Genomic DNA, 23,656 nt, shown 5'->3' on the forward strand with positions numbered 1-23,656 from the left:
TTTTTTTTTTCAAACCTTCAAGATGGAACAGTCACTCCTGCTGTAGTTTGATGGCACACATGTCCAAGCGTGGATCCTCTAAATGGTCCCTGAATCAAGTCCCAATCGTCACTGCTGGTCAGGGAAAGGGGCTACTCACCCTTCAAGGTAGTCCCTTGACTTCCCACATTTATGAAGCCCCATACCCCCAAAACGGCAAAATATCTGGAGACCTGGTTCAGCCACACAATGTTTTTATTTTAATTCAACTATAAGCAAACAGCAGAATTAACACAACATTCCGCAACTCCAGATCGGCTTTTCTACAGACGAAGAGTGACCAGTTCAACTGGCACAGACTTAGGGATTTCTGACTACCCCTCACCCAGCCCTGCAGCTCATCTAGATGGCCGTGTCTTAACTGCAAAGCCACTCTCCCTATTGCTTTTTCCAGTACTGCTCTTCAAAGGAGCCAGAGCAGGACACTGATCCCTAGTAAACAGTCCGAAATGTACCATGTTGGGAGTTAACGGACACGCCAACCTCTGGCTCTCTTGGTGAGAGACAGGGTCATGAAAACATGACCCAGAAGTGCCCTCATGCACAATTCCGGACTCAGGCTCACAAAGGCAGAGGCAATCTTTTTTTTTTTTTTTTAAATCTCCCTTAAAGATTCTTTGACGCTCTGCTCTATTACTATAGACCTGGTCTTTTTACCTGAATTTTTATTTCTTTAAATTCTGGGTTGCTATTCTTATATTAACAATTTGATGACCCCAACACAGTACCAGAACATCCCCCGAAATGGAGTTCAAATTTGATCAAAACATAAACGGGGGTGTGACCCTCTAGAATTATAAAGGATAGGCAGAAGGAAAAGTCACTCTAAACCACTATCTGATTGCTCAGGCCTCACCTGTGAGAATGGGAATGGGGAAGCGGAGAAATCTACATGCATCACTGAACTTGAGAACACTGGGAGAGACTTCCGGGACAGTTTCTGTCTCCTAGCATTCCCCTACTTCCCAGACAGCTGCTCATAGAGTTTGGGAACATAGTCATCCCATTCTGCCTGGTAACACGTGCCGGCCACCGGGGGCCCAAGCTCGTACTTTTTGCGGAAAGATGCCACTTTGAATTTGCCGCGGTGGTCTCCAGATCGGTTGCTGAGGATGGGCTCGTCACACTTCAGTGGCCCATTCTGCTCGTAAACCAGCCAGACATAGCGGTGAAGGCCTGGAGGGAGAAGCAGGACGTAAGATGTACACACAGCTAGGCAACAGGGCTGGAGACGCCCCCATGTTCACAGGATAGTGCCAACTTGGAGGGACCCAGCCACCCCATTTACAAGAGGGGCACTGAGGACCTGCAGAGGTAGAAGGAGTCAGATCACTCGCCTGCTGACAATCTCCCAATGGCTTCCCACTGCAACTGGTGTGAAGTCCACACCCAGCTTTACGGCCTCTAAGGCCCTTGCCCACCCCTCCTATCACCTCTGCCCCTCACTCATCCTGCTCCGGGCTTCCAGCCCATCTCCCCTGGGACCTGACTGCTAGTCATTTTCCACCATCTGCATCTGAACACCCCTTTCACTTGTGTGACGGTAACACTTCTCTGAAAGTCTGCCTTTTCAGTTTAGTCTCCTCACTAGAAACAAAATGCCATAAAGCAATGGTGTTTGTCTCGTTGACCGTTTTCGCCCCAGAACCTACCCTACTAGTGCCTGGTAAAACTCACTCTAACCAAGTAAGTAGCAAAGATACTGAAAAACATCTTGTTTTCAAAGGTGCTTACGTGGTCACCTTCATCTGTCAGTCAATATCCATGGACGAAAACAACTATGATTTAGGCATTTTATTATATGCAAATTATACTAAAAGAGTATTTTTTAAAAAGCAAAAGGGGGAAAAAAAAAGTCACTGAGACTTTTTTTGTTAATGAGAACATAACTCCTACTTGAGAGAATTGCTTTATTCTCATGTGTGTACTTCCCATAATTAAACTGCCTAATTGTATAACTGACCTAGAGAACTTAACAGATCCCTGGGAAAGATGTACCTTTACCTTCCTCTTATGAACTCACGAGAGGGCCTGAGGCCATCTGAAGCTTTGGGGTCTACAGATAAAGCATGAGTCTATGGCCAACTGTTCTCGTCAGGGACCTTCCTATACCTCCTCAGAACTAACAGGGCCCGACAATGTGTCCACCCACCCCTACTTCTTTGTTCCCACAAACGAAAGCATCCTGTAATGCACAGCAAGCATTAACAGTACATCTCCCACTATTAGCTTCATCCCACTTGGAGAGTTTCAATACAGTATGCTCTCCCTCTTTGTATGCAGAGCATGTGATACACAACACAATACAACATAGGTATCTTCAGTATACTTCTTAAAGCCTTCCAAATCTTTTCAAGATGATACCACCCTAGATTTTCGACAGAAAGGAGCTATAAAGAGATAAAGAAGCCAATTTTTTATAATTAATTAGGATACCATGATCATTTCTGAGCTCTTTCATGGGAACTGGAAACTCAAAGATCCCACAGGGCAAAGGCTGAATGTAGAACTGAGATGGGTTAACTGTGTTCAACCCCCACCCCCACCCCCGGAAGCTGTTCCAAGCTTTCTGCAACACTGCTTCCTTAGAACCCTCTCACCAACTGCCCCGCAGATAAAGGCCTAGTGGCAGAGAGGCAAAGCTAACAGTGGGTCCTCCTGACCAGAACCCAAGGTTCCAGCCACCTGACGCTACTGCAGGTCTCAAGGTCTCTGGCAGGCAACTGCCTTGGAGGTGAACTGCGCTGCCAGGAAGCTCCACTAGACTAAGGGATCTCGGAGAACCCAGACTAAAATTTGCAGCCCTCTGGGCCAATCCTAGTGTGCACCCACTGTCCCCAACAAAGCAGCCTTTACTGACCTGTGCCCTTGGGAGGCCCAGAGCCAACATAATCGGAGAGGACTGTGCCACTGCTGATGTTGTTGCCCTTCATGTTGACCACCAGAAAATGGTGCCACTCCCTAAGACGAGGAACACAGAACGGTCAGCACCACAGGAAGTAGGTACACACTCACTGCACAGCCAGCAAATGTGCATGAAGCACATGCTCTGGACCAGGCTGCAGCGATGAAGGAGACAGACAGTCCTGCTTTCTTGGCCAGCACAAACCTCACCTGTCTGCAGAAGAGAGGGCCCGGTACCTCCCTCCCACCCTCTGACATCCTCTCGGCAGTACCTGCAAACTTTTTGGTAACGGGCCAAGCAGTAAACGTTTTGGGCTTTGCAGTTCACACGGTCTCTGTCACTATTCAACTCTGCGGTTACAGTGTGAAAGCAGCCAGAGACAAGACCTAAGTAAGTTCTCATGGCTGTGTCCCAACAAAACTTCATTTATGAAGTTAATTTGAATGTCATGTAATTTTCCCATGTTACAAAGTATGATGATTTCAATTTCAGTCATTTAAAAATGTAAAAACCATTCTTAGCTCATAGGGTCATACAAAAAGAGGTGTCAGTCAGATGTGGCTCTCGGTTATCGTTTCTAGACTCCTGCTCTAGGGACTGAAGGGGTAGGAAATGCACACTCTGGCTTAAGCATGCGTGTGAACATCCCAAACTGGGTCTCCTTCTCCTGGCACAGCATGTCCACAGCAAGAGGCTTACACAGTGCCAGAAGCACCAGGTCCTTTCTGGATGACCTAGTGTTCCTAATCTGGCCTCAACTTGCCTGTACTTGGGGTCCTTCCTGCTGGGAGCATCCGGATCTGTCAGGACCAAGGTGTAGAGTTTACCTGGATCAAGGCCATCCCACCCAATACTGGTGGGCCGGTTCTTAACCTGTAGGAAGCAACCACTTTGTAGTTAAAAAGTCAGAAATGCTGAAGAAGCCAACACTCTTTGATTCCAGGTTCCTCAAAGGTAAAACATAGTAGATTATTAATAAAAGCTAAAATGTATTGACTCCACTAAGAGCCAGGCGCTTAAGTTTAATATACATTATTTATTTTAGTCCCAACAACACTACAGGACTCCTGTCCTAGCATGTTATTAACAGAAAGAGGTGGGGTCAGGATTTCAACCCTGGAGCTGACCGAGTGCTCTCAACTACAACCTCATATGGTCTGGAATGACAGTCTCTAGATTTGGTGACCAGCAGCTTAGCTGGGCCCTGCTAAAGTGAAATCTGAATTAACTGGATACTTTAAAAAGTGCACAGAAAATGGCCAGACTGGACAGTGAGTCTGGGAAAACGGAGGCTGCCATAGGGGCGCTTTATATTTAAACATCCACAACAATAAACCGTCAGAGCAATGTATTCACACCATTCCCCCGGAGCTTTACGACCAACAACAGGCAAGTGTCGCGCACTCTAGTTCCCGCACTTCCGGTAGCCAGGCCCTGATCTGCTCGCAGGCCAAACGATAGAACAAGGCCGTTGCCCTCGAGCCTTCCAGCTGCAGAACGCGCTTACCTTTGGGTGGCTTCATGCTCTTGCCCGCTAAGACAAAAGGAGGAATCGCTGGGCGATGCTGGTCACCGGTTACATAATGCGTCACATGCCCTCGGGTGGGGCTTTTGCTCCCCAAACTGAGGCCCCAAATCCTGAGACCCGAGGGGAGGTCTGGGGCCGAAGGGGTGGCCACGGCCCACTACTTCTCGGCACCGCCCCCTCCCGCCCCCGCCCCCGTGCCCGCGGCCCAGGGTGTTTCCAGGCCTAGGCCCCGGTCTACGCCTTGAAGTCCCTGGAAACTAGATCACTTTCTCCTGCACGTGCCGGGTTCCCGGTGCCCGCAGGTGTCCGCAGGCCTGCGGCGTGGGCACCGCGACCCCTTTCCCTCCGAGCACCCGGCGCACAGAGGCCGGAACACCCTCCCCATCTCCGTCGGGTCCCGCCCGCCGGCCTCCACGCCTAGAACAGGTGCACCCCCAACGCTCTCGGGTACCTGGGTGGGTGTCAGCACTTTGCCCAGCTCGTCGACCTCTGTCCCGGCGTATTTGACCTGCAGCGCATGCTGCGGCCGCTCGTCCACTTCCTGCAGGCTCAAAGGCCCGGACCACTTGCCGAGGTCCACCGGCATTGCGGAGCCGAGCTGCGCAGACAAGGGGGGAAGAGTCTCTGCAGCCTGAGATGAGTCCCGCAGCTCCGACTCCCAGCAGTCCGCAAACTGGCCGGAGGAGGCGCGGGACCAGCGACCGGGGAAGCGCACGCGCCGGAGCCACAGCCCCGCCTCGCCCCGATTCTCCAATCACAGGCGAGGCCCGGCCCACTCTGCCCTCTAATTGGTCAAAGCCCGTAGCGTGGGGCGTCTCGCGCTCCCAGGTCAATGCAGTAGGTTTTGCCTTTCTTTTGCATCGAGGGTACTTGCTCTCTGCCCCGGTAGGCGTGTTCCGGGGAACTTTGGCTCGGTTTACAAGATCATTGTATCAAGAATTGCAGTTAAGCTAGCTTTGAGTTATTTTTTTTACCATTTTGCGTGATTCTTTACTTTCTAAGTCAGAAATGGTAAGGCCTTGCCTTTCGCCCCATTTCTTACAGCAAGCCTGATTGCCGTGCCCTACTTGTATTTTCGCGCATGCTCACTGTTTTGGTAACTGCTGCGTGAGAGGACATGCGGTGGAACTTCTGAGCATGTTTCTCAACAGACAAATATATTTGCACATATATTTGATCCCCCTGGCCCCACTTAGTGCAAACAAGATTCCAGGGAAGTGATTTTTTTTTTTATTAAATTTTTAAGCCATAATTATTATTCCTGTTTTGCTGACAAGGGGCTCTGCCCCTACTAAAACTGCTCTCACGGTGGCCACCAAATGCTTTCTTTTTACTAAATATAATGGGTACTATTTAATAGTCCTTGCCCTGTTTGACCTTAGGACAGTCATTGACATTGAAAACCGCCCCTGCCCAGGGAATAAAAAATCCTGTTGTTTTCTTAGGGGTAAAACAAGTTCATTGTAGAAAATTAAGAGGAAAAAAACCTAAAAGAAGTAAATAATCATCTCTATTCCACTACTTGGATAGAAACATCGATAACAATTTCGTTCTGTTTATTCACTTTAAAAATTGCATTAAACTCTACCATTATAGGGGAGCCTGGGAGGCTCAGTTGGTTAAGCCTTGGACTCTTGGTTTCAGCTGAGGTTATGGTCTAAGGGTCTTGAGATCAAGCCTGCTGTGAGGCTGGTGCTGGGTGTGGAGCCTGCTTAAGATTCTTTCTCCCTCTGCACCCCCCCCCCCGCCTTTATCTTTCTCCCTCTCTAAAAAACAAAGTCTACCATTATAGAATATCTATATCAAAAATAGATCATTATAATAACAACAAAAACCTTTTAAAAAAATAGATCATTATTGGGGCGCCTGGGTGGCTCAGTTGGTTAAGCGTCTGCCTTCGGCTCAGGTCATGATCCCAGGATCCTAGGATGGAGCCCCACATCCAACTCCCTGCTCAGTGGGGAGCCTGCTTCTCCCTCTCCCTCTGTCGCTCCCCCTGCTTGTACTCTCTTGTTCTGTCAAATAAATAAACAAAATATTTTTTTAAAAATAGATCATTATTTTAATGGCTTCTTCTGTTCTAGATGCACCACAATTTATTCAACAATCCTATTGATGTTGGACATTTACACTTTTTGTTGGTTTTTTCCTATTTACAAATAGGAAAATGAACATCTTTATATGCATATATTAAAACACTTGGTAGATAGTTTCAGGAAAATTTTATTAGGGACATGCTAGGCCAAAGAGTACTCCAATGAGGATGGCTGCCTTTTATTGGCCATCACCACTGCCACGTGCCAGGCCCTGACCCAAGGAGTGCCTTGAAACTTCACGTCTCATTTCATCCTCATACCAACCCACAGTGGGAGACACTGCTGTTACCCCATTCCATAGATAAATAAACAGGCTTGGGAAGGTGTAAGTGACAAAACCAGGCAGGCTACAAAGGCTAGATGCAAAGCCCTTAGGCACACTCTAGCTGGGAGTGCAGGGGGGGATAGAGGTGAGGCAGTCATGACCTGGCATCCAGAAAGCTTCCTCTAGGAAAGGTGTCACCACGAAGACCCCGCTTGGCAACCGTGAGAATGTGCCTCTTAGCTCTGAATGCTGGGAGAGAATTTGGCCAGGGTCCCACCTGCTGTGCTCTGCTTTTAGGCCAAGACCTTTCTCTGGCAGGCTCCCCACCCCCACCCCCGGGAATGACTGAGCTCTGCAGAGATACTAAGGCAGAGCAGGGAGACTGGGGCCCCTCTGTAGTCAGGACAGGCTTGCCTGCTTTCCTTTGAAACTGCACTTTGGGTAGATGCTTCCTTCCCTGTCACCTGCCCTGAGGGTCAGATGGCTCTCCCAGTCTTTCTTCACTCCCTCTCACTTATTTGCACAGCCCTTTCCCCTAATAAATTCCTTGCACAACTTCTCAGATGTGACAAGAGTGACGCTCCCAAGTTTAATAGTATGAGGACAAGCTGAAGTGGAAGCGAGCTTGGGGTGTTGGAACAGTGGGCAGACGGGTTTTGCTGGAATGGGACATTTAGGTAGGGGCAGATGGATGGCATAGCAATAAGGCTGAATAAGGCTAAAGAGACAGGAAAGGGAATAACCTTCTATTTTTTTAACCTATAAAAAGTTTAAAATTTTCTTCAATATACAAATAATCAGTCACATAGCATAATCTAAGGGCATGGGTATGGGAAACAGAATGAGTTCGTATTCCAAATCCCTCACCCAGTACCTATGAAACCTTCTGGGTGAGAGGCAGAATGGCCTCTCAAAGCTGTCCACATGCTAACCCCCAAGTCGGCAAATATTGCATGGCATAGGGGAATTATGGTTGCAGATGGAATTAAGGTTGCTAATCAGATGCCCTTAAAATTGGGAGATTATCCTGGATTATCTGGGTGGGTCCAAGATAATTTCAAAGGTCCTTAAATGGGAGGAGGAAGGCAGGATTGTCAAAACCGGAGTGATGCCATGTGAGAAAGACTACCAGCCATTGCTGGCTTTGAAGATGGAGGAAGGAGCCATGAGTCAAGGAGTGCAGGTGGCTCTAGAAGCTAGAGAAAGCAAGGAAAAAGATTCTCCCCTAGAGCCTCCAGAATGAACATAGCTGTGCTGACACCTTGATTTTAGCTCAGTGAGACTTCAGACTTCTACTGTCTAGAACTGTAAGATAATAAATCTGTGTTTCAGGGGCACCTGGGTGGCTCAGTCAGTTAAGCATCTGCCTTTGGCTCAGGTCATGGTCCCGGGGTCCTGGGATCAAACCCTGAGTTGGGCTCCCTGCTCAGCAGGGAGTCTGCTTCTCCCTCGCCCTCTGCCCCTCCCCCAGCCCATGCTCTCTCTCAAATAAATAAAATCTTTAAAAAATAATAAAATAAATAAATCTGTGTTGTCGTAAACCACTGAGTCTGTGGTCACTTGTTATAGCAGCCACAGGAAACTCATACAGCATATGACTTATCCTCATTAAGCCTCAGTTTTCCCTCTCTAAACTGGGTTTACCAACGTCCCAGAAATGATCATTGTGAGGATCAAATGAAACTCATATGATGTGCTTCACATACAGCCTGGCATGTCCAAGTAGGAAGCTATTACTTTATTACATGTTCATTATATAAAACTCATAAACAAGCAAACATAAAATTTATTAAGTGAAGTCCATAGTAATCCTACCACCCAAGGCCACAGATATCTTGCTGCATTTCCTTCCAGACTTCTTGCTTTTCTTTTCTTTTCTTTTCTTTTTTTTAAGAGAGGGAGAGCAGGGGAGACAATCTCAAGTAGGCTCCATGCCCAGTGCAGAGCCCAATGACGCAGGCCTCAATCCTACAACCCTGAGATCACCACCCAAGCCAAAATCAGGAGTCAGACACCTAACCAACTGAGCCACCCAGGCACCCCCTTCCAGACTTCTTTCTATGTATATAAATATGAATGTGCATATATGAAAGTATGATTTCAATATGACATACATACTGTTGTGTAATTTGCCTCTGTTTGCTTTCTCCAATCATGTCTATAAATAAATACAGCAACATTTTTTTAAAGATTTTTATTTATTTATTTTAAAGAGAGAGAAAGCTTGAGCAAGGGGAGGAGCAGAGGGAGAGAGAGAGGGAGAGAATCTCCAGCAGACTCCGAACTGAGTGTTGAGTGCAGAGCCCAAGAGTGGGGCTCGATCCCAGGACCCTGAGATCATGACCTGAGCAGAAACCAAGAGTCGGACCCTTAACTGACTGAGCCACCCAGGTGTCCCAAAAGAGCAACATTTTAATAGTTGCAGAGGATTCTGTTGTATGGATTGTCCCTTATTTATAAACACAAACCCCCCCTTTGGGGAACATGTAAGGTGTTCTCACTATTATGCTCTAGAAATATCTCTGCAATACTTATCCTTTTGCACACAGCTTCAAGGTACTTATTTGGTTGGTTGTTTTCTCTTGAGGATAAAATCCTAAAAGTGGGTCAAAGAACATTTACATTTTAAGTTTGAGATACCACGTTCCAAACTGGGTAGGGCCTCTGTGACTGGTTGATTTTTAAGTGAAAAGGGAACCTAGTGATCAACCAGTTTACCCTGTCATTTATTTCAAATGTTTCGATCTCCACAAAGTTTCATTTTCATGTTTTTGACAATATATGTAGAGTATATGATCTACATAAGAATACATACGTAATTCTGCATTGTCTCTCACTTAATCTTTTATTTTGAACATTTTCTGTTGTTAAATACATTTCAAAAAGTGTTTTTTGGTTTTTTTTTTAATGGCTGTCCAAGACCACAATGTCATGAATTATTTAATCATACATTTGTTATTAGACGTTGAGGCTGTTTCTCATTTTCCCCCTCATTTGATAGCTGGGGAAAGTGAAGCACAAGAAATTCAGAAATTTCAGGGCCTTGTCAAAAAGGCCAACATCCAGCTGAGAAGAGAACCATCTGGTCTGGGGTGAGTGATCTCCAGAGTCCGGAGCAGGTCTGGGCAGAGAGGCAGGCACCCGGGTGAGAGCTTCTGCCAGCCAGAGCTGGGGAGCCAAGTGCTCCTGCAAATGACTACAGAAAGCCTCGTTTTCACCCAGAAACTGAGAGGTGCCCTAGAAATTCAGGTTAAAGACACAGCCTGGGGGAGTTGGGAGGCTCCTGGCATACAGCCAGTGCCCAAAGGACTGATTACCCAGAGCACTCTTCATGGATTAAAGGAGGTGGAGAAAGCAATTTTTAAAAAGAAAGCAGAGAACAAGAAATGTTCTGTTTATTGACACACATACATACTACATACTTGCCTGTCTGGATTGTAACTTGTCTGTGTGTGTGTCTAGACAGGGAACTCCTGTAGGTGCTTCCCTTGGGTCTGAAAAACCGCAGGTTGTTTTTGTTTGTTGAGCGAGGGGAGGAAATTCACTGATGTGGCTGTTTGGTGGAATGGCTTCGTTCCAGTTTTGCTCGTCGTGCTTCTACTAGAGAAAGAGTGTCGCCAGAGAGGCCTAGACAAACAGAAAGCTCTGTCCTGTGGCCACAGTTTAGAAACTGTTGTTGGGGCCATGCTTGATTTGGAATTGTGACTCCAGGGGACCCAGAAACTGGCTGTTGGCCATGGAACCTGGACCAAGACACCATTCTGGAAGCTGACCAGGATCTTGGTCTCCAGGATTCCCTTCGTTAATCTTTTTTTATATTGAGATGTTTGCTTTTCTGCAATGGGAATTTCAAAGCATTTTATTTTATTTTTAAAGATTTTATTTTTAAGTACTTTCTACACCCGATATGGGACTCGAACTTACAACCCTGAGATCAAGAGTCACAGGCTCTACTGACTGAGCCAGCCAGGCGCCCCCGCCACGCATTTTAAAAAACACCCTTTACGTTCTCACTGGCATCTTCTGCATAAAATATCTTGAGGAAAAAAATTAGAAAATTAATTTTAAAAATGAGCAAATTCTCTTTCCTCCAAAAAATTTAAGATAGATTTACCACGATCTGGCAATCTGACTTTTGAGTATATATCCAAAAGAATTGAAAGCAGAATCTCGAAGAGATATTTGCACATCATATTCAAAGCAGTATTATTCACCATAACCAAGAGGTAGAAGCACCCCAAATGTGCACTGATGGATGAATGCATAAACAAAATGTGGTCTGTCCATACAAGGAATATTATTCAGCCTTTTTTTTTTTTTAAAGATTTTATTTATTTATTTATTAGAGAGCAAGCGAGAGAGAAACAGCATGAGAGAGGAGAGGGTCAGAGGGAGAAGCAGGCTCCCCACTGAGCCGGGACCCCGATGTGGGACTCGATCCCAGGACCCTGGGATCATGACCTGAGCCGAAGGCAGTCGCTTAACCAACTGAGCCACCCAGGCGCCCAATTATTCAGCCTTTTAAAAGAAGGAAACCCCAAGGCTGCCTGCGTAGTACAGTTAAGCCTCCAAACTCTTGGTTTTGGTTCAGATAGCATGATCTCACAGTCATGAGATCAAGCCCTAAGTCGGGCTCCACACTCAGCTTGGAGTCTGCTTGTGTTTCTCTCTCCCTCTCCCTCAGCTCCTCCCTGCTATGTCCTCTCCTCTCTCTCTCAAGTAAATAAATAAATCTTAAAAAAAAAAAAAAGAAAGAAAGAAACTCTGTCACACACTACAACATGGATGAACCTTGAGGACGTTAAGCTAAATGAAATAAGTCCGTCACAAAAGGACAAATACCGTATGATTCTACTTACCTGAAATATCGAAAGTAGTCAAATTCCTAAAGACAAAAAGTAGAATGGTGCTGCCCAGGGGTGGAGGAGGGGGCAAGGGAGGGAATGAGGAGTTGTTTAATCAGTATAGTTTCAGTTTTGCCAGATGAAAAAGTTCTGGAGATGGATGGTGGCCCCAGTTGCACAACAAAGCAAATGTATTTAATGCCACAGAGCTGTGCTTAAAAATGGTCAAGATGGTAGGGGTGCCTGGATGGCTCAGTGGGTTAAGCATCCAACTCTTGATTTCAGTTCAGGTCATGATCTCACGGTCATGAGATCGAGCCCTACATCAGGCTCCACGCTGAGTGAGGAGCCTGCTTAAGATTCTCTCTCCCCTGCCTCCCCCCCAAAATAATAATGGCTAAGGTGATAAATTTTGTGTTACGTATATTTTATCACAATTAAACATAAAAAATAAAATAAGAACCAAGCAAACACTGGTATATACACACCATGGACTATTACTTAGCCCATAAAAAGGAATGAAGCACCCATACTTGCCACAATGTGGATGAACCTTGAAAACGTGATGCTAAGTGAAAGAAGCCAGACACCAAAGGCCATGTATTTTATGAGTCCATTTATAGGAAATATCCAGCATAGGTAAATCCACGGACACAGAATGCAGATGGGTGGTCACAAGGAGTAACAAGGAAGAAGGACTGAGGAGCAACTGTTTAATGGGCACGGGGCTTTATTTTGAGGGGATGCAAATGTTCTGGAAAGAGATAGAGGTGGTAGTTGCACCCCATTGTGACTGTACTAAGTACCACTGCCTTGCTCACTTTTAAAATGGTTAAGTTTATGTTATGTGAATCTCACTTCAATTAAAAAAAAAAAAAGCAAGTTCTAGAAGTCACCTGCAAATGTGTTGATAAGCTCAGAGGTTGTTCGCAGGATTACTCCACAAACAGTACATGCTTTGAGGGACTGGGAAACAAATGGACAGATTAACAGGTGTAGACCCTAGTGGTGTTTTGTCAGCATTCATTTCTCTTTCAAGGAATAGTACCCCACTTTTCTTTTGGGGAACCACTCCTCTGTCCCTCACAGTGCATGTTAAGGTTTAGGTGGGGCTCCAGGGATGGTCACGTGACCAGAGACTGATCAGTCAAAGCATTGCATCCCTCTGGCCTCGCCATTGGCTCAAGGATGCATAGGTGACCAAGCCTCAAAAGAGGCTGTTTGAGAATGAGCCAACGCAGTGGAAGGTGGCTCTGAGAGAGAGAGTCATCATGACATGATGACGCTGACACTGTTTGACCTCTGGATCGAGCCAAGCGTGAAGTAAGAGCTACCCTTGGGCTTTGCAGATACACGAGACCGTGAATTCCATATTGGACCTGTGCCTGTTTCAATGGGAGGTTGTTCACTCGCAACAGAAAGAGTCCTTAGTTCATGCAGATGATCTCCTCATTAAAAAGGAGTTGGAAATAGAAACCAATTCTTCCAAATCATGCTGAAACTCAGTGAAGCCTCATTCATTCAGACTTTAGCGCTATCAAATTAGCGATTATTCAAACTGGAATCTTTACTACCTTCATGACAGATGGCTTGTTTTGTGTCTTTGTGCCGCCAGGCACACAGCTCTTAGGAAGCCGTCCTGAGTCCACCCCCGACCCACCTGACAACCAATCTACAAACTTGTCAAACCACAGGCCAGCAAGTGCTCCACGGGATTTGCTGTCTGGAATCTGCCGTGGTATATCAGGAGAAACAGACAGGTGTAAATGTCAGGAGCTGATACAGAAAGGAGGAGATTCACAGAGGGTGCAGCGGGGCCATTGAGAGTCTTGCACAGGCTGAAAATCAGAGGCAGCAGGGAGTTTGGGTAAACGTATATATAGAATAGAGGAGAAATGGCCCATCAGCAGTGTGAAAACAACAGATTCACAGAGACAAACAGGCACCTGGAGAGACAGAGACCGCTGACCTCCAGAACTGACCTCCTCCACAACAGGGCTCCAGGTGGGTGCCAGACCAGCCAGCATCTTTCAGCAAACACCTTGTCCTTGCCGTGACCTCAGCACCTCTCTATCCCATGAAACCCAAAAAATCTGGCCAACTCACTTTTTTTTTTTTTAAGATTTTATTTATTTATTCATGAGAGACAGAGAGAGACAGAGAGAGAGAGAGAGGGAGAGGGAGAAGCAGGCTCCCAAGGAGCAGGGAGCCCGATGCGGGACTCGATCCCAGGACCCTGAGATCATGACCTGAGCAGAAAGCAGACGCTTAACCATCTGAGCCACCCAGGCGCCCTGGCCAACTCACTTTTATGTTAATCAGGATTCTTTCAGTTTCAAGTGACTAAAACCCAATGCAAACCAGAGTCTTAACAACAACAACAAAAAGTAATTAGTTTGGGTCCTGGGACACCAAAGGGTGGTTGGCTTCAGAAGTGTCTGGATCCAGGGGCTTAAGTGTGCCATAAGTATCTGTGTCCCTCCTATTTCTCAGCTTTGTTTGCCTCCGAGCTGGTTTCAATCTCAAGCAGACTCTCCCTTTATGTTGCCAGAAAGCCACTGTGGTAGCAGCTTCTAAGAAGGCCCTGGTGATCCCCACCTCCTGGTATTCATGGCCATGTATAATCCCTTCCCCTTGAGTAACCCAATTTTAGCCAATAGTATACAGCAAGGCTAATGGAATGTCACTTCTGTGATTAGGTTACAGGAGATTGTGACTTACAGCTTTTGCTAGTACATACTCTCTACAGCCTTCTCGGCTTGCACGCTTTCATGCAATAAGCTGCCACGTGGAAAGGCATATGGCAAGGAACTGAAGGCAGGCTCTGGCCAACAGCCAGTGAGGATCTGAGGTCCTCGGTCCAATAGCCCCACAAGGAACTGAATCCTACCAACATCCACCACGAGCGGTTGGAAGCCGGTGATTCCCCGGTCAAGGCTTCTGATGAATGGGGTGTCTGGCTCCTGGTTCAAAACCTATGTGTGACTTCCCAGGCCTGCTCATAGGCAATGAATGATAAAGTCTTTGGACCTGGCAGGCCTCAGTGGGGAAAGGTGTCCTCCGCACACCAGCCCTAGTGCACAGCAGGTACAAGGCAGGCTCTGAAGAGAGATGCATCAAGGATTCACAGCCCTCTGACCACTTATGCTCTTGCACGCACTTGTATTCTGAGCCCTGGTACCTTCACTCCCGGGTCTCTTTATCTGAGGTCTTGGGCAGAGGTCCTTTTCATCTGCCTGTGCCAAGGCCTCCTTCTGGAGGGAGGACAGGACCTTGAAGACACTTCCTCCGCTCTGACTCAGTACCAGTGAGTCACTTCCACTCCACTCCTGCTCCCTCATCCTCTGCATCCCCATCCTCCAAACTCTAGGATCCAAAAAAAACACTGGACTCTTTAATTCGGGGTTCTTTTTTTTTTTTAAGGTTTTTATTTGTTTGACAGAGAGATAGAGAGAGAGCACAAGTAGGCAGAGCGGTGGGCAGAGGGAGGGGGAGAAGCAGACTCCCCACTGAGCAGGGAGCCCGATGCGGGACTCAATCCTAGGACCCTGAGACCATGAGCTGAGCTGAAGGCAGCCGCTTAACCGACTGAGTCACCTAGGCACCCCTATTTGGGGTTCTTTCAACAGCGAAATGACCCGCCACGTCTGTGCTGATTGCCCTGTGCCATTCCATGGAGGAAAATGCAACGGGGAGACAAGGTGCATTCACTGGGTTCAGCCTCTTGCTTCTACCATCACACTAATATTAGAGGCTGGACGCTTTCTTTTTCAGCACTCTCTCTCAGCTTGACCGAACTCCTGACAATGAGACCCAGTCATGTCTGACAGCTTGAGAGACCCTGACTCACAGCACCAAGCTCTGGCACACCCAGCCCCTTCCTGATCCACAGAAATGGTAAGATAATAAATGTATATTGTTTTACCACAAAGTTTGTGGTCATTTATGACCCAGTGGTAGATAACCAGTAACAGCCACCGACAGCCTCAAGCTCACATTCATTTACGCTAGCAGGCCCCAGCAGAAAGGCTTCCACCACTCAACACCTCCAGCAACATCCAGGCATGTTCCTCACGAATCCAGACTGGGTTGTGTGCCCAGCCCTCATCAACTCACCTCTGACCACGCCTGGGTTCTCACCCACACCCATAGCTCCATCCCAATCATGTTTTCTTAGGGTTGGGGGCAGCTCTCCAACAGAAAACGGTTGTGCTGATGCCAGAAAGAAGAGAAATAGAGGCAAGAAAAACAAAAGCAAGAGATGTCCTCTATAAGGAGAAAATGAGTAACATACACACCCTCATGGAGATTAACCAGCTCAGGATGGAGAAATGTGTAAGCACCGTGTCAGCAAGTGCCTTGAGTACACAGCTCATACTAATTACATATGATATCAGTCACCCTTATTAGACTCCATCTCTACTTATAATAATTTTATGAGCTTACTAGAACATTCTGCATGCTCAGGAAATTAAGACCCTGAGATCATGACCTGAGCTGAAATCAAGAGTCGGGCGCTTAACCAACTGAACCACCCAGGTGCCCCAGCCCTGGCAATTTAAAAAGCACATTTCTTCTTAAGTAAATGTAAATCTCTCTCTCTCTCGTAAGTGAATATAATGTACCATATTGGTACACTGAGCTAATGCAGGCCTCCTCCTGCTTCCAATAGAAATACTAAAAAATAAATAAATAAATAAATAAATAATAACAGAAAATAATTGGTAAAAAACAAAAAACATAAAATTTACCATCTTAACTGTTTTAAGTGTACGGTTCAGTAGTGTTAAGTATATTCACATTGGGGGCTCCAGGATGGCTCAGAGGAGCGTGCACCTCTTGGTCCTGGGATTGTGAGTTTGAGCCCCATGTTGGGTATAGAGAATGCTAAAAAAAGTAAATACAAACTTTTTTAAAAAGTATATTCACGGGCGCCTGGGTGGCTCAGTTGGTTAAGCGACTGCCTTCGGCTCAGGTCATGATCCTGGAGTCCCAGGATCGAGTCCCGCATCGGGCTCCCTGCTCGGCAGGGAGTCTGCTTCTCCCTCTGACCCTCCTCCCTCTCATGCTCTCTCTCATTCTCTCTCTCTCAAATAAATAAATAAAATCTTTAAAAAAAAAAGTATATTCATATTGTTCAACCAATCTCTAGAACTTTTTCATCTTGCAAAACTAAAACTCCATACCCATTAAACACTAACTCCCCATTTCCCCCTCCCTCCAGCCCCTGGTAACCACCATTTTACATTCTTTTTCTATGAATTTGACTACTTTAGATTCCCCATATTGGTGGAATCATACAGTATTTGTCTTTTTGTGACAGGCATATTTAATATTTTTTTAAGATTTTATTTATTTTGGGGTGCCTGGGTGGCTCAGTCGTTGAACGTCTGCCTCCGGCTCAGGTCATGATCCCAGGGTCCTGGGATCGAGTCCCACATCGGGCTCCCTGCTCAGCGGGAAGCCTGCTTCTCTCTCTCCCACTCCCCCTGCTTGTATTCCCTTTCTCGCTGTGTCTCTCTCTGTCAAATAAATAAATGAAATATTTTTTTAAAAAGATTTTATTTATTTATTTGAGAGAGGAAGGAGAGGGAACATAAGCAGGGGGAGTGGGAGAGGGAGAAGCAGGCTTCCTGCCGAGCAGGGAGCCCGTGTTGTAGTGTATGATAGAATTTCCTTCCTTTCTAAGGCTAAATAATATTCTACTGTCTGTATATACTGCATTTTGTTTACCGTTCATCTGTCAGGGGACATTTGGGGTGCTTCCACCTCTTGGCTACTGTGAATAATGTTTCTATGAACATGGGTGTGCAAATATCTTTTTTGAGACCCTGCTTTCAATTCTTTTGGATATATACCCAGAAGCAGGGTTACTGGTTCACATGGTAGTTCTACTATTTGTAATTGCTTGGGGAACGGCCATACTGTTTTTTACAGCAATTGCATCTTTTTACAGGTCCAAGCAACAGTGCATGAAGGTTCCAATTTCTCCAAGTCATCTCTAATACTTGCTATTTTTCTGGGGGCTTTTGGAATAGCCTCCTTATGGGTGCGGGTGATATCTCATTGTGGTTTTGATTTGCATTTCTCAAATGATTTGTGATGGTGAGCATCTTCTGTTGGGCACAACAATGTGAATATGCTTAACGCCACCGAAGTGTACCCTTAAAAATAGTTAAGATGGTAAATTTTATGTTATGTGGTTTTTACTACACTTAAAAAATTTTTTTAAAAGATTTTATTTATTTTAGAGAGAGAGCATGTGTGTGAGCGGAGGGAGGGGCAGAGGGAGAGAGCATCTCAGGCAGACTCCGCGCTGAGTGCAGACCCCGACGTAGGGCTCCATCTCAACAACCCTGAGATCATGACCCAAGCCGAAATCAAGAGTCTGATGATTAACCAACTGAGCCACCCGGGAGCCCTTTAAAAACATTTTTAAATGAACAACAAAAAAAGAATGAAGTCCTGATACATGCTACAATGTGGATGAATCTTGAAAATGTTAAGTGAAAGAAGCCAGACACAAAAGGCCAACATTATTTGATTCCATTTATATGAAATCTCCGGAAGAGGCAGGTCCATTGAGACAGAAAATAGATTAGTGGTTGCCAGGCGCTGGGGTGGACGAGGGGAGGGCTACCCATGGGTATTGAGTTCGTTTTGAGAGGATAAAATGATCTGGAATCGGACTGTGGTGATGGTTGCATGCAAACTTGTGAATATACAAAAACCCACGGAATATGTACACTTTATGCAAAGGGTTTTTAAAAAAGCAAGTGTTAAGAATATAGAGTGTGTGATCTTATCTATGGTTTTTAAAAAAGCTGTATCTTTATATGTTGTCTATAATGCATATATATGTAAATGCATAATTGGAAGGATAAATAACAAATAGTTAACTGTGGTTTTCTTTAGAGAGGAATACAAATTTAAAATTTGTTAGAGGGACTTTCACTTCCCACAAATGGACTCAATTGTTTTAAATTATATTTTTGCAAATTTTCCTTTTAAAAAAATGGACATAATTCTTCTGACTTGACTAACAAAAAGGGATTTAAAAGCTAGGAAACTAAAGTAAGCCAAATAATTAGTATGATGATATTGATTATTTGACATATAAAATATAGAGAAATCATAATTTTTATAATTATAATGATCCATAATATAATTTATATAATTATTATATTTTATTAATATATTTTCTGTGATTAATATATAATAAAGTATAAAATAAAATGATATGTATGTGTATTCTGCATGTCCCAGATGGCATGATACTTATCCAGCTCTCGTCTTTACCAGGTTCCATGCTAACAGGTAAGGGCAATAGTTATCATTCCCATTTTACAGTGGAGGAAACTGAGGCTCAGAGAGATCTTGTACCTTAGAAGCAGTGGGCTAGATTATAAATCCAAGTGTGTTTGATCCCAGAACCCAGGCCTTATCCTGTAGTCAGTAGAAAAGACTGGAATGCAGGCTGGGAAAGAGCACATGAGAAAATGAAGTCACTAAGAAGGTAGATGTTGAGGACAAGAGCAGTGGACCCTGTGATCTGATATATGGACCCTGTGATCTGATATATAGTTAGGTGAAGATGCCCCCAAAAGATAGGCTGCACCCTGAGGCAGAGAAGATAAGCAACTGAAGGAAGGGGCACCTGAATGGTGCAGTCGGTTAAGCCTCTGACTCTTGGTCTCGGCTCAGGTCCTTATCTCATGGTGGTGAGATTGAGCCTTACATGCTCAGCGTGGAGTCTGCTTGAGATTCTCTCTCCCTCTCCCTCTGGCCCTCCCCTCCTCATGCTCTCTCCTTCTCTCTAAAATAAATAAATAAATCTTAAAAAAAAAAAAAAAGGCAACTGAAAGAAGACCAGATGTTGCCTGGAAAGAGAAACTAAATTGATTATCAAGAAGATAGTTTCTAGCAAAGAACAACCATCTGCAAGATTCTAGAGTTTTGTGAGCAAGAGTTACCAGAATAAATCCTCTCCTGAGTACTACATTCAGTGTCCACTTCGGTTGGGGCCAACACTCTATTTGTTCACTTGCCATTTACTGAACATCTATTTTGTGCTAGACCCTGGGGACACAGAAGTAGATGAGACACTGTCTGTACCTTCAAGGAGGCTCCAGGCTGGAACAGGAAAGGCAGACATGGAAAGCAATGATTACAATTCAGAGTGGCAAGGGTTAGGATATGAATTTTTGCAGGGCACTAGGGGAATGCAGAGGAAGGGCACCTGCACCTCCTGTATACACCACAGAAGACTTCCTGGAAGAGGTGACCACTTGAGCTTGAAGAATTGCTGGTAATCATCCAGATGAAGGAGGGAACAAAGGGTGTCCCTTGTAGCAGAAAGAGCAAGAACATGGTTCATGGGGGATAGGGAGGTGTAGTGAGAACATGATTCGGTTGAAACAGCTGTTGTCTGATGTGGCTGGAGCTTTGGGGATAAGGGTGAGCTCCTCGAGACAGAGGCCATGCTGTGTTTGTTCCCCAGTGTCTAGCACAGCGCCTGGTACCCAGTGAAGGTCAGAACTCCAGTAAAGACAGGGAACAGAGGGGAGGGGCTGGCCTCCAGAGCTGAAGAGTGTGAGTCCCTGAAGATTTTGCATCTTTCAAAGAATGAACAAATCTGCTGAAAGGTGAAATTTCACATTTCTTGGGGTTTCGCTTTTTGGAGGTCTCATATTTTTAAAAATACAATTTCACTGCTATTTTACCATTGGAATGGTCAGAAATACATGTTGAAAAGAAAAAGGAAGGCGCCTGGGTGGCTCAGTTGGTTAAGCGACTGCCTTCAGCTCAGGTCATGATCCTGGAGTCCCGGGATCGAGTCCCGTATCGGGCTCCCTGCTCAGCAGGGAGTCTGCTTCTCCCCCTGACCCTCCCCACTCTCATGCTCTCTCTATCTCATTCTCTCTCTCAAATAAATAAATAAAATCTTTAAAAAAAAAAAAGTTAAAAAGAAAAAGGAGACCTAGGGATAGCGAACCTCAGGGCAACTTAGTTTTCCAGGAGTCTAATCTCCCAACTCCTTTCTGTTTTCGCCAACGCCCTCTATCCTGTGAAAGCACCCAGCTGGCACCCTCCTTCTCCAGCACCCAGCTGAGGGCCAGGACTGCCAAGCCACACAATGCTGTCACAGAGTCCATGAAGGAACGGGCAATTTTCTCCTTCAGTGCCTATGTATTCTTTTTTTTTTTTTTTTTTAAGATTTTATTTATTTATTTGAGAGAGAAAGAATGAGACAGAGAGAGCATGAGAGGGGGGAGGGTCATAGGGAGAAGCAGACTCCCCACCGAGCGGGGAGTCCGATGAGGGACTCGATCCAGGGACTCCAGGATCATGACCTGAGCTGAAGGCAGTTGCCCAACCAACTGAGCCACCCAGGCGCCCTCAATGCCTATGTATTCTTATGTTACATAGTGTTCTAATAAGCTTAGTCACCTGGGCTCCAAGGAAGAGCATATATAAGTAGCAGTTAAAGTAGCAAAATAAAGTAGCATATTGACAGTAGCAAGAAGCATGATTATGTTAATAGTTACCAATTATTGGGTATCTACTACCTGCTGGGCACTTTACTGGCACATGCCTGGTGAAATCCACTCATTGGCCCAGGAAACTGAGGCTCAGAAAGGGGAAGATAACTTTCCTAAGGACACACGGAAACATAAGCAAGCCTGATGCCTGGGAGGACCAGCATCTGTGTTCAGTGCCTCAATGAAACAGCAGTTTAGGGCCATTTTGTGTGGGGGATAAACCCCTCTAGTTTTTTCAGATAACACAGCACAGGAGCCAGTGTTCACAATGTTCACACACACAAAAGCTCATTGCTTGAAGCGTCATGAGAAAATACCACATTGTGTCCACCGTGCTCCGTTCAGGGTAAGGGAACTATGTGATACATTTCAGAAATATGTGAACTTGCATAAGTGGGTGAGTCCTGGCTTTGTCCATGAGCTGTGACCTTGAGCAAGCTCCTCAACAACTCTGCGCCTCCTCTCCTCCTCTAGATGGTGAGGGTTATTGTTTGAACCAGTAATCTCTGAAATTCTTTGAGTTCCTTGCAGCTTGGCGCAACTCTTATCTCTTGGGAGACCTTGGCTGTGGGACCCAGAGTCCATTCAGGGCCGAGAGCGCCACCTGGTGATTCAAGCTTGTAAGTGAGGTTTTTCCCTTCCTCGTGGGCCCAGCCAACAATTCTGGTTTAGACCTCCAGGCTTATTCTGTTTTGCTGTTTTCCTAACTCCTTGAAATTGCTTTTAAAATGTTGGGAATATGTGCATTCCCCTAAGGAGAGGGTACAAACTTTTGATCACAAGGTTCTCTTTTTTCTCTTTTTAAAGATTTTATTTTTAAGTCATCTCTATACCCAAGGTGGGGCTTGAACTCACAACCCCGAGATCAAGAGTTGCATGTTCTGGGGCGCCTGGGTGGCTCAGTCGGTTAAGCATCTGCCTTCGGTTCAGGTCATGATCCCAGAGTCCCGGATTGGGCCCCGCGTCAGGCTCCCTGTTCAGCAAGGAGCCTGCTTCTCCCTCTCCTTCTCCCCTTCTCCCTACTCCTGCTCACTCGCTCTCGCTCACTCTCTCTCTCACATAAATAAATAAAATCTTTTAAAAAAAAGAGTCACATGCTCCACCCACTGAGCCAGCCAGGCGCCCCTCATCCCAAGGTTCTTAATCCCTGAAGTGTCCCCCCAATCCAAGTTTTTACTTCTCCAAGTAAATGTGAGGCCCAGAGCAGAAGTGATTCACTTTATAAACATGGGCTTGAATCTGTGACTTCATTAGGAAAGTTATTTCACCTTCTCAAGCCTCCGCTTCCTTATTAGTAAAATATAGGTAAGAAAGAGTATCTACTTCAGAAGTTTGCTCAGAAGATGGAAGGAGACATTCCTTGGAGAGTGGACCTGGCAAGAGCAAATAGTCTATATTCTGAGGGAGCTTTCTGGAAATCTTACAGGAAGTCAGCCATCCCCTGGAAAAGACAGGATGCAAGTGTTTACCATGTCTCTACCAGTTTAGTAAGACTAAGTTCTCCTGGTCAGGGAATGCAAAAATCTTAAACTTGAATTAAGTTTAGTATATTTGGCTTTGAGAAATGGGATGGAGCTTTTGCAGGTTTGGGAGAAAGAACTGAAGCAGGCAATGATCAGATGCTGGAACCCTAAAAAGTTGGGAATTCTTAGGGGTGCCTGGGTAACTCAGTCGGTTAAGTGTCGTCCTTTGGCTCAAGTCATGATCCCAGGGTCCTAGGATCGAGTCCCGCATTGGACTCCTTGCTCGGCGGGAAGCCTGCTTCTCCCTCTGCCTGCCGCTCCCCCTGCTTGTGCTCTCTCTCTGACAAATAAATAAATAGAATCTTTAAAAAAAAGAAATTTGGGAATTCTTGGCTATATATCCCCAAACGAGTTTGATTGAAATCTTAGGGAAAAGAAAAAATAATGGCATAAAATGCTACTTGATTGAATTCCCATTCAGGTGCTTTGGCATACACAGAGCCCAAACAAAGTAAAGAGGGGCAGGCTTTTGTAAATGCCAGCCTGCTCACAGTAGAGCAGCAAGGGAAGCAAGAACAATCTTTCCAGAAGACATACATGGAGTGATGGGTAAATAAGGCAGAGAAGAAACTAGCAGAGGGGCCCCTGGGTTCTCTGGGTCACTTAGTGGCTTGAATGTTTATTGAATGTCCATCAGCTGATGAACGGATAAATACAAATGTGGTATCTCCATACCATGGAATATAATTTGGCCACAATAAGGAATGAAGTGCTGATAAATGCCACACACCTGTGAACCTTGAGAACATTATGCTAAGTGAAAGCAGCCAGACACCACACATGTTGTTTGATTCTGTTTATACGAAATGTCCAGAATAGGCAAATCCACAGAGATAGGAGGTAGATTTGTGGTTGCCAGGGGCTGGAGATGGAGAGAATTGAGGGTGATAACTAAAGGGTGAGGTGTTTCTTTT

The 23,656-nt window shown here is 45.5% G+C and overlaps 1 protein-coding gene across 2 annotated transcripts; it reads right to left on the bottom strand.

Annotated features, from left to right (window-relative positions):
- Positions 1-216: 216 nt before the first annotated feature.
- PEBP1 (phosphatidylethanolamine binding protein 1) lies at positions 217-5,182 on the bottom strand. 2 transcript variants are annotated; one of them, XM_006749641.3, is made up of 4 exons: positions 4,924-5,182; positions 3,708-3,817; positions 2,900-3,000; positions 217-1,215 (listed from the first exon to the last, which is right to left on the bottom strand). In XM_006749641.3, exons 1-4 carry the CDS (start codon positions 5,056-5,058, stop codon positions 998-1,000), a joined length of 564 nt encoding a protein of 187 aa, XP_006749704.1. In that variant the 5' UTR covers positions 5,059-5,182; the 3' UTR covers positions 217-997. The 2 variants fall into 2 exon arrangements, with proteins under 2 accessions (XP_006749704.1, XP_081658234.1); XM_081802108.1 differs by having other exon boundaries at positions 2,900-2,996; positions 3,704-3,817.
- Between the last annotated feature and the right edge of the window lie 18,474 nt (positions 5,183-23,656).

The sequence above is a fragment of the Leptonychotes weddellii genome, chromosome 13 (assembly GCF_054177405.1).
Source record: "Leptonychotes weddellii isolate Sample4059 chromosome 13, ASM5417740v2, whole genome shotgun sequence".
Lineage (NCBI taxonomy): Eukaryota > Metazoa > Chordata > Mammalia > Carnivora > Phocidae > Leptonychotes > Leptonychotes weddellii.

What these genes read in the sequence shown, in the direction of transcription:
- PEBP1 (XM_006749641.3), bottom strand. Translation starts at nt 5,058, where the DNA reads ATGCCGGTGGACCTCGGCAAGTGGTCCGGGCCTTTGAGCCTGCAGGAA. An exon ending in AAGTGCTGACACCCACCCAG is followed by an intron (nt 3,818 to 4,923) that starts GTACCCGAGAGC and finishes TGCTTCCTACAG; the next exon opens with GTTAAGAACCGGCCCACCAG. An exon ending in AGGAAGGACCCCAAGTACAG is followed by an intron (nt 3,001 to 3,707) that starts GCAAGTTGAGGC and finishes TCCTCGTCTTAG; the next exon opens with GGAGTGGCACCATTTTCTGG.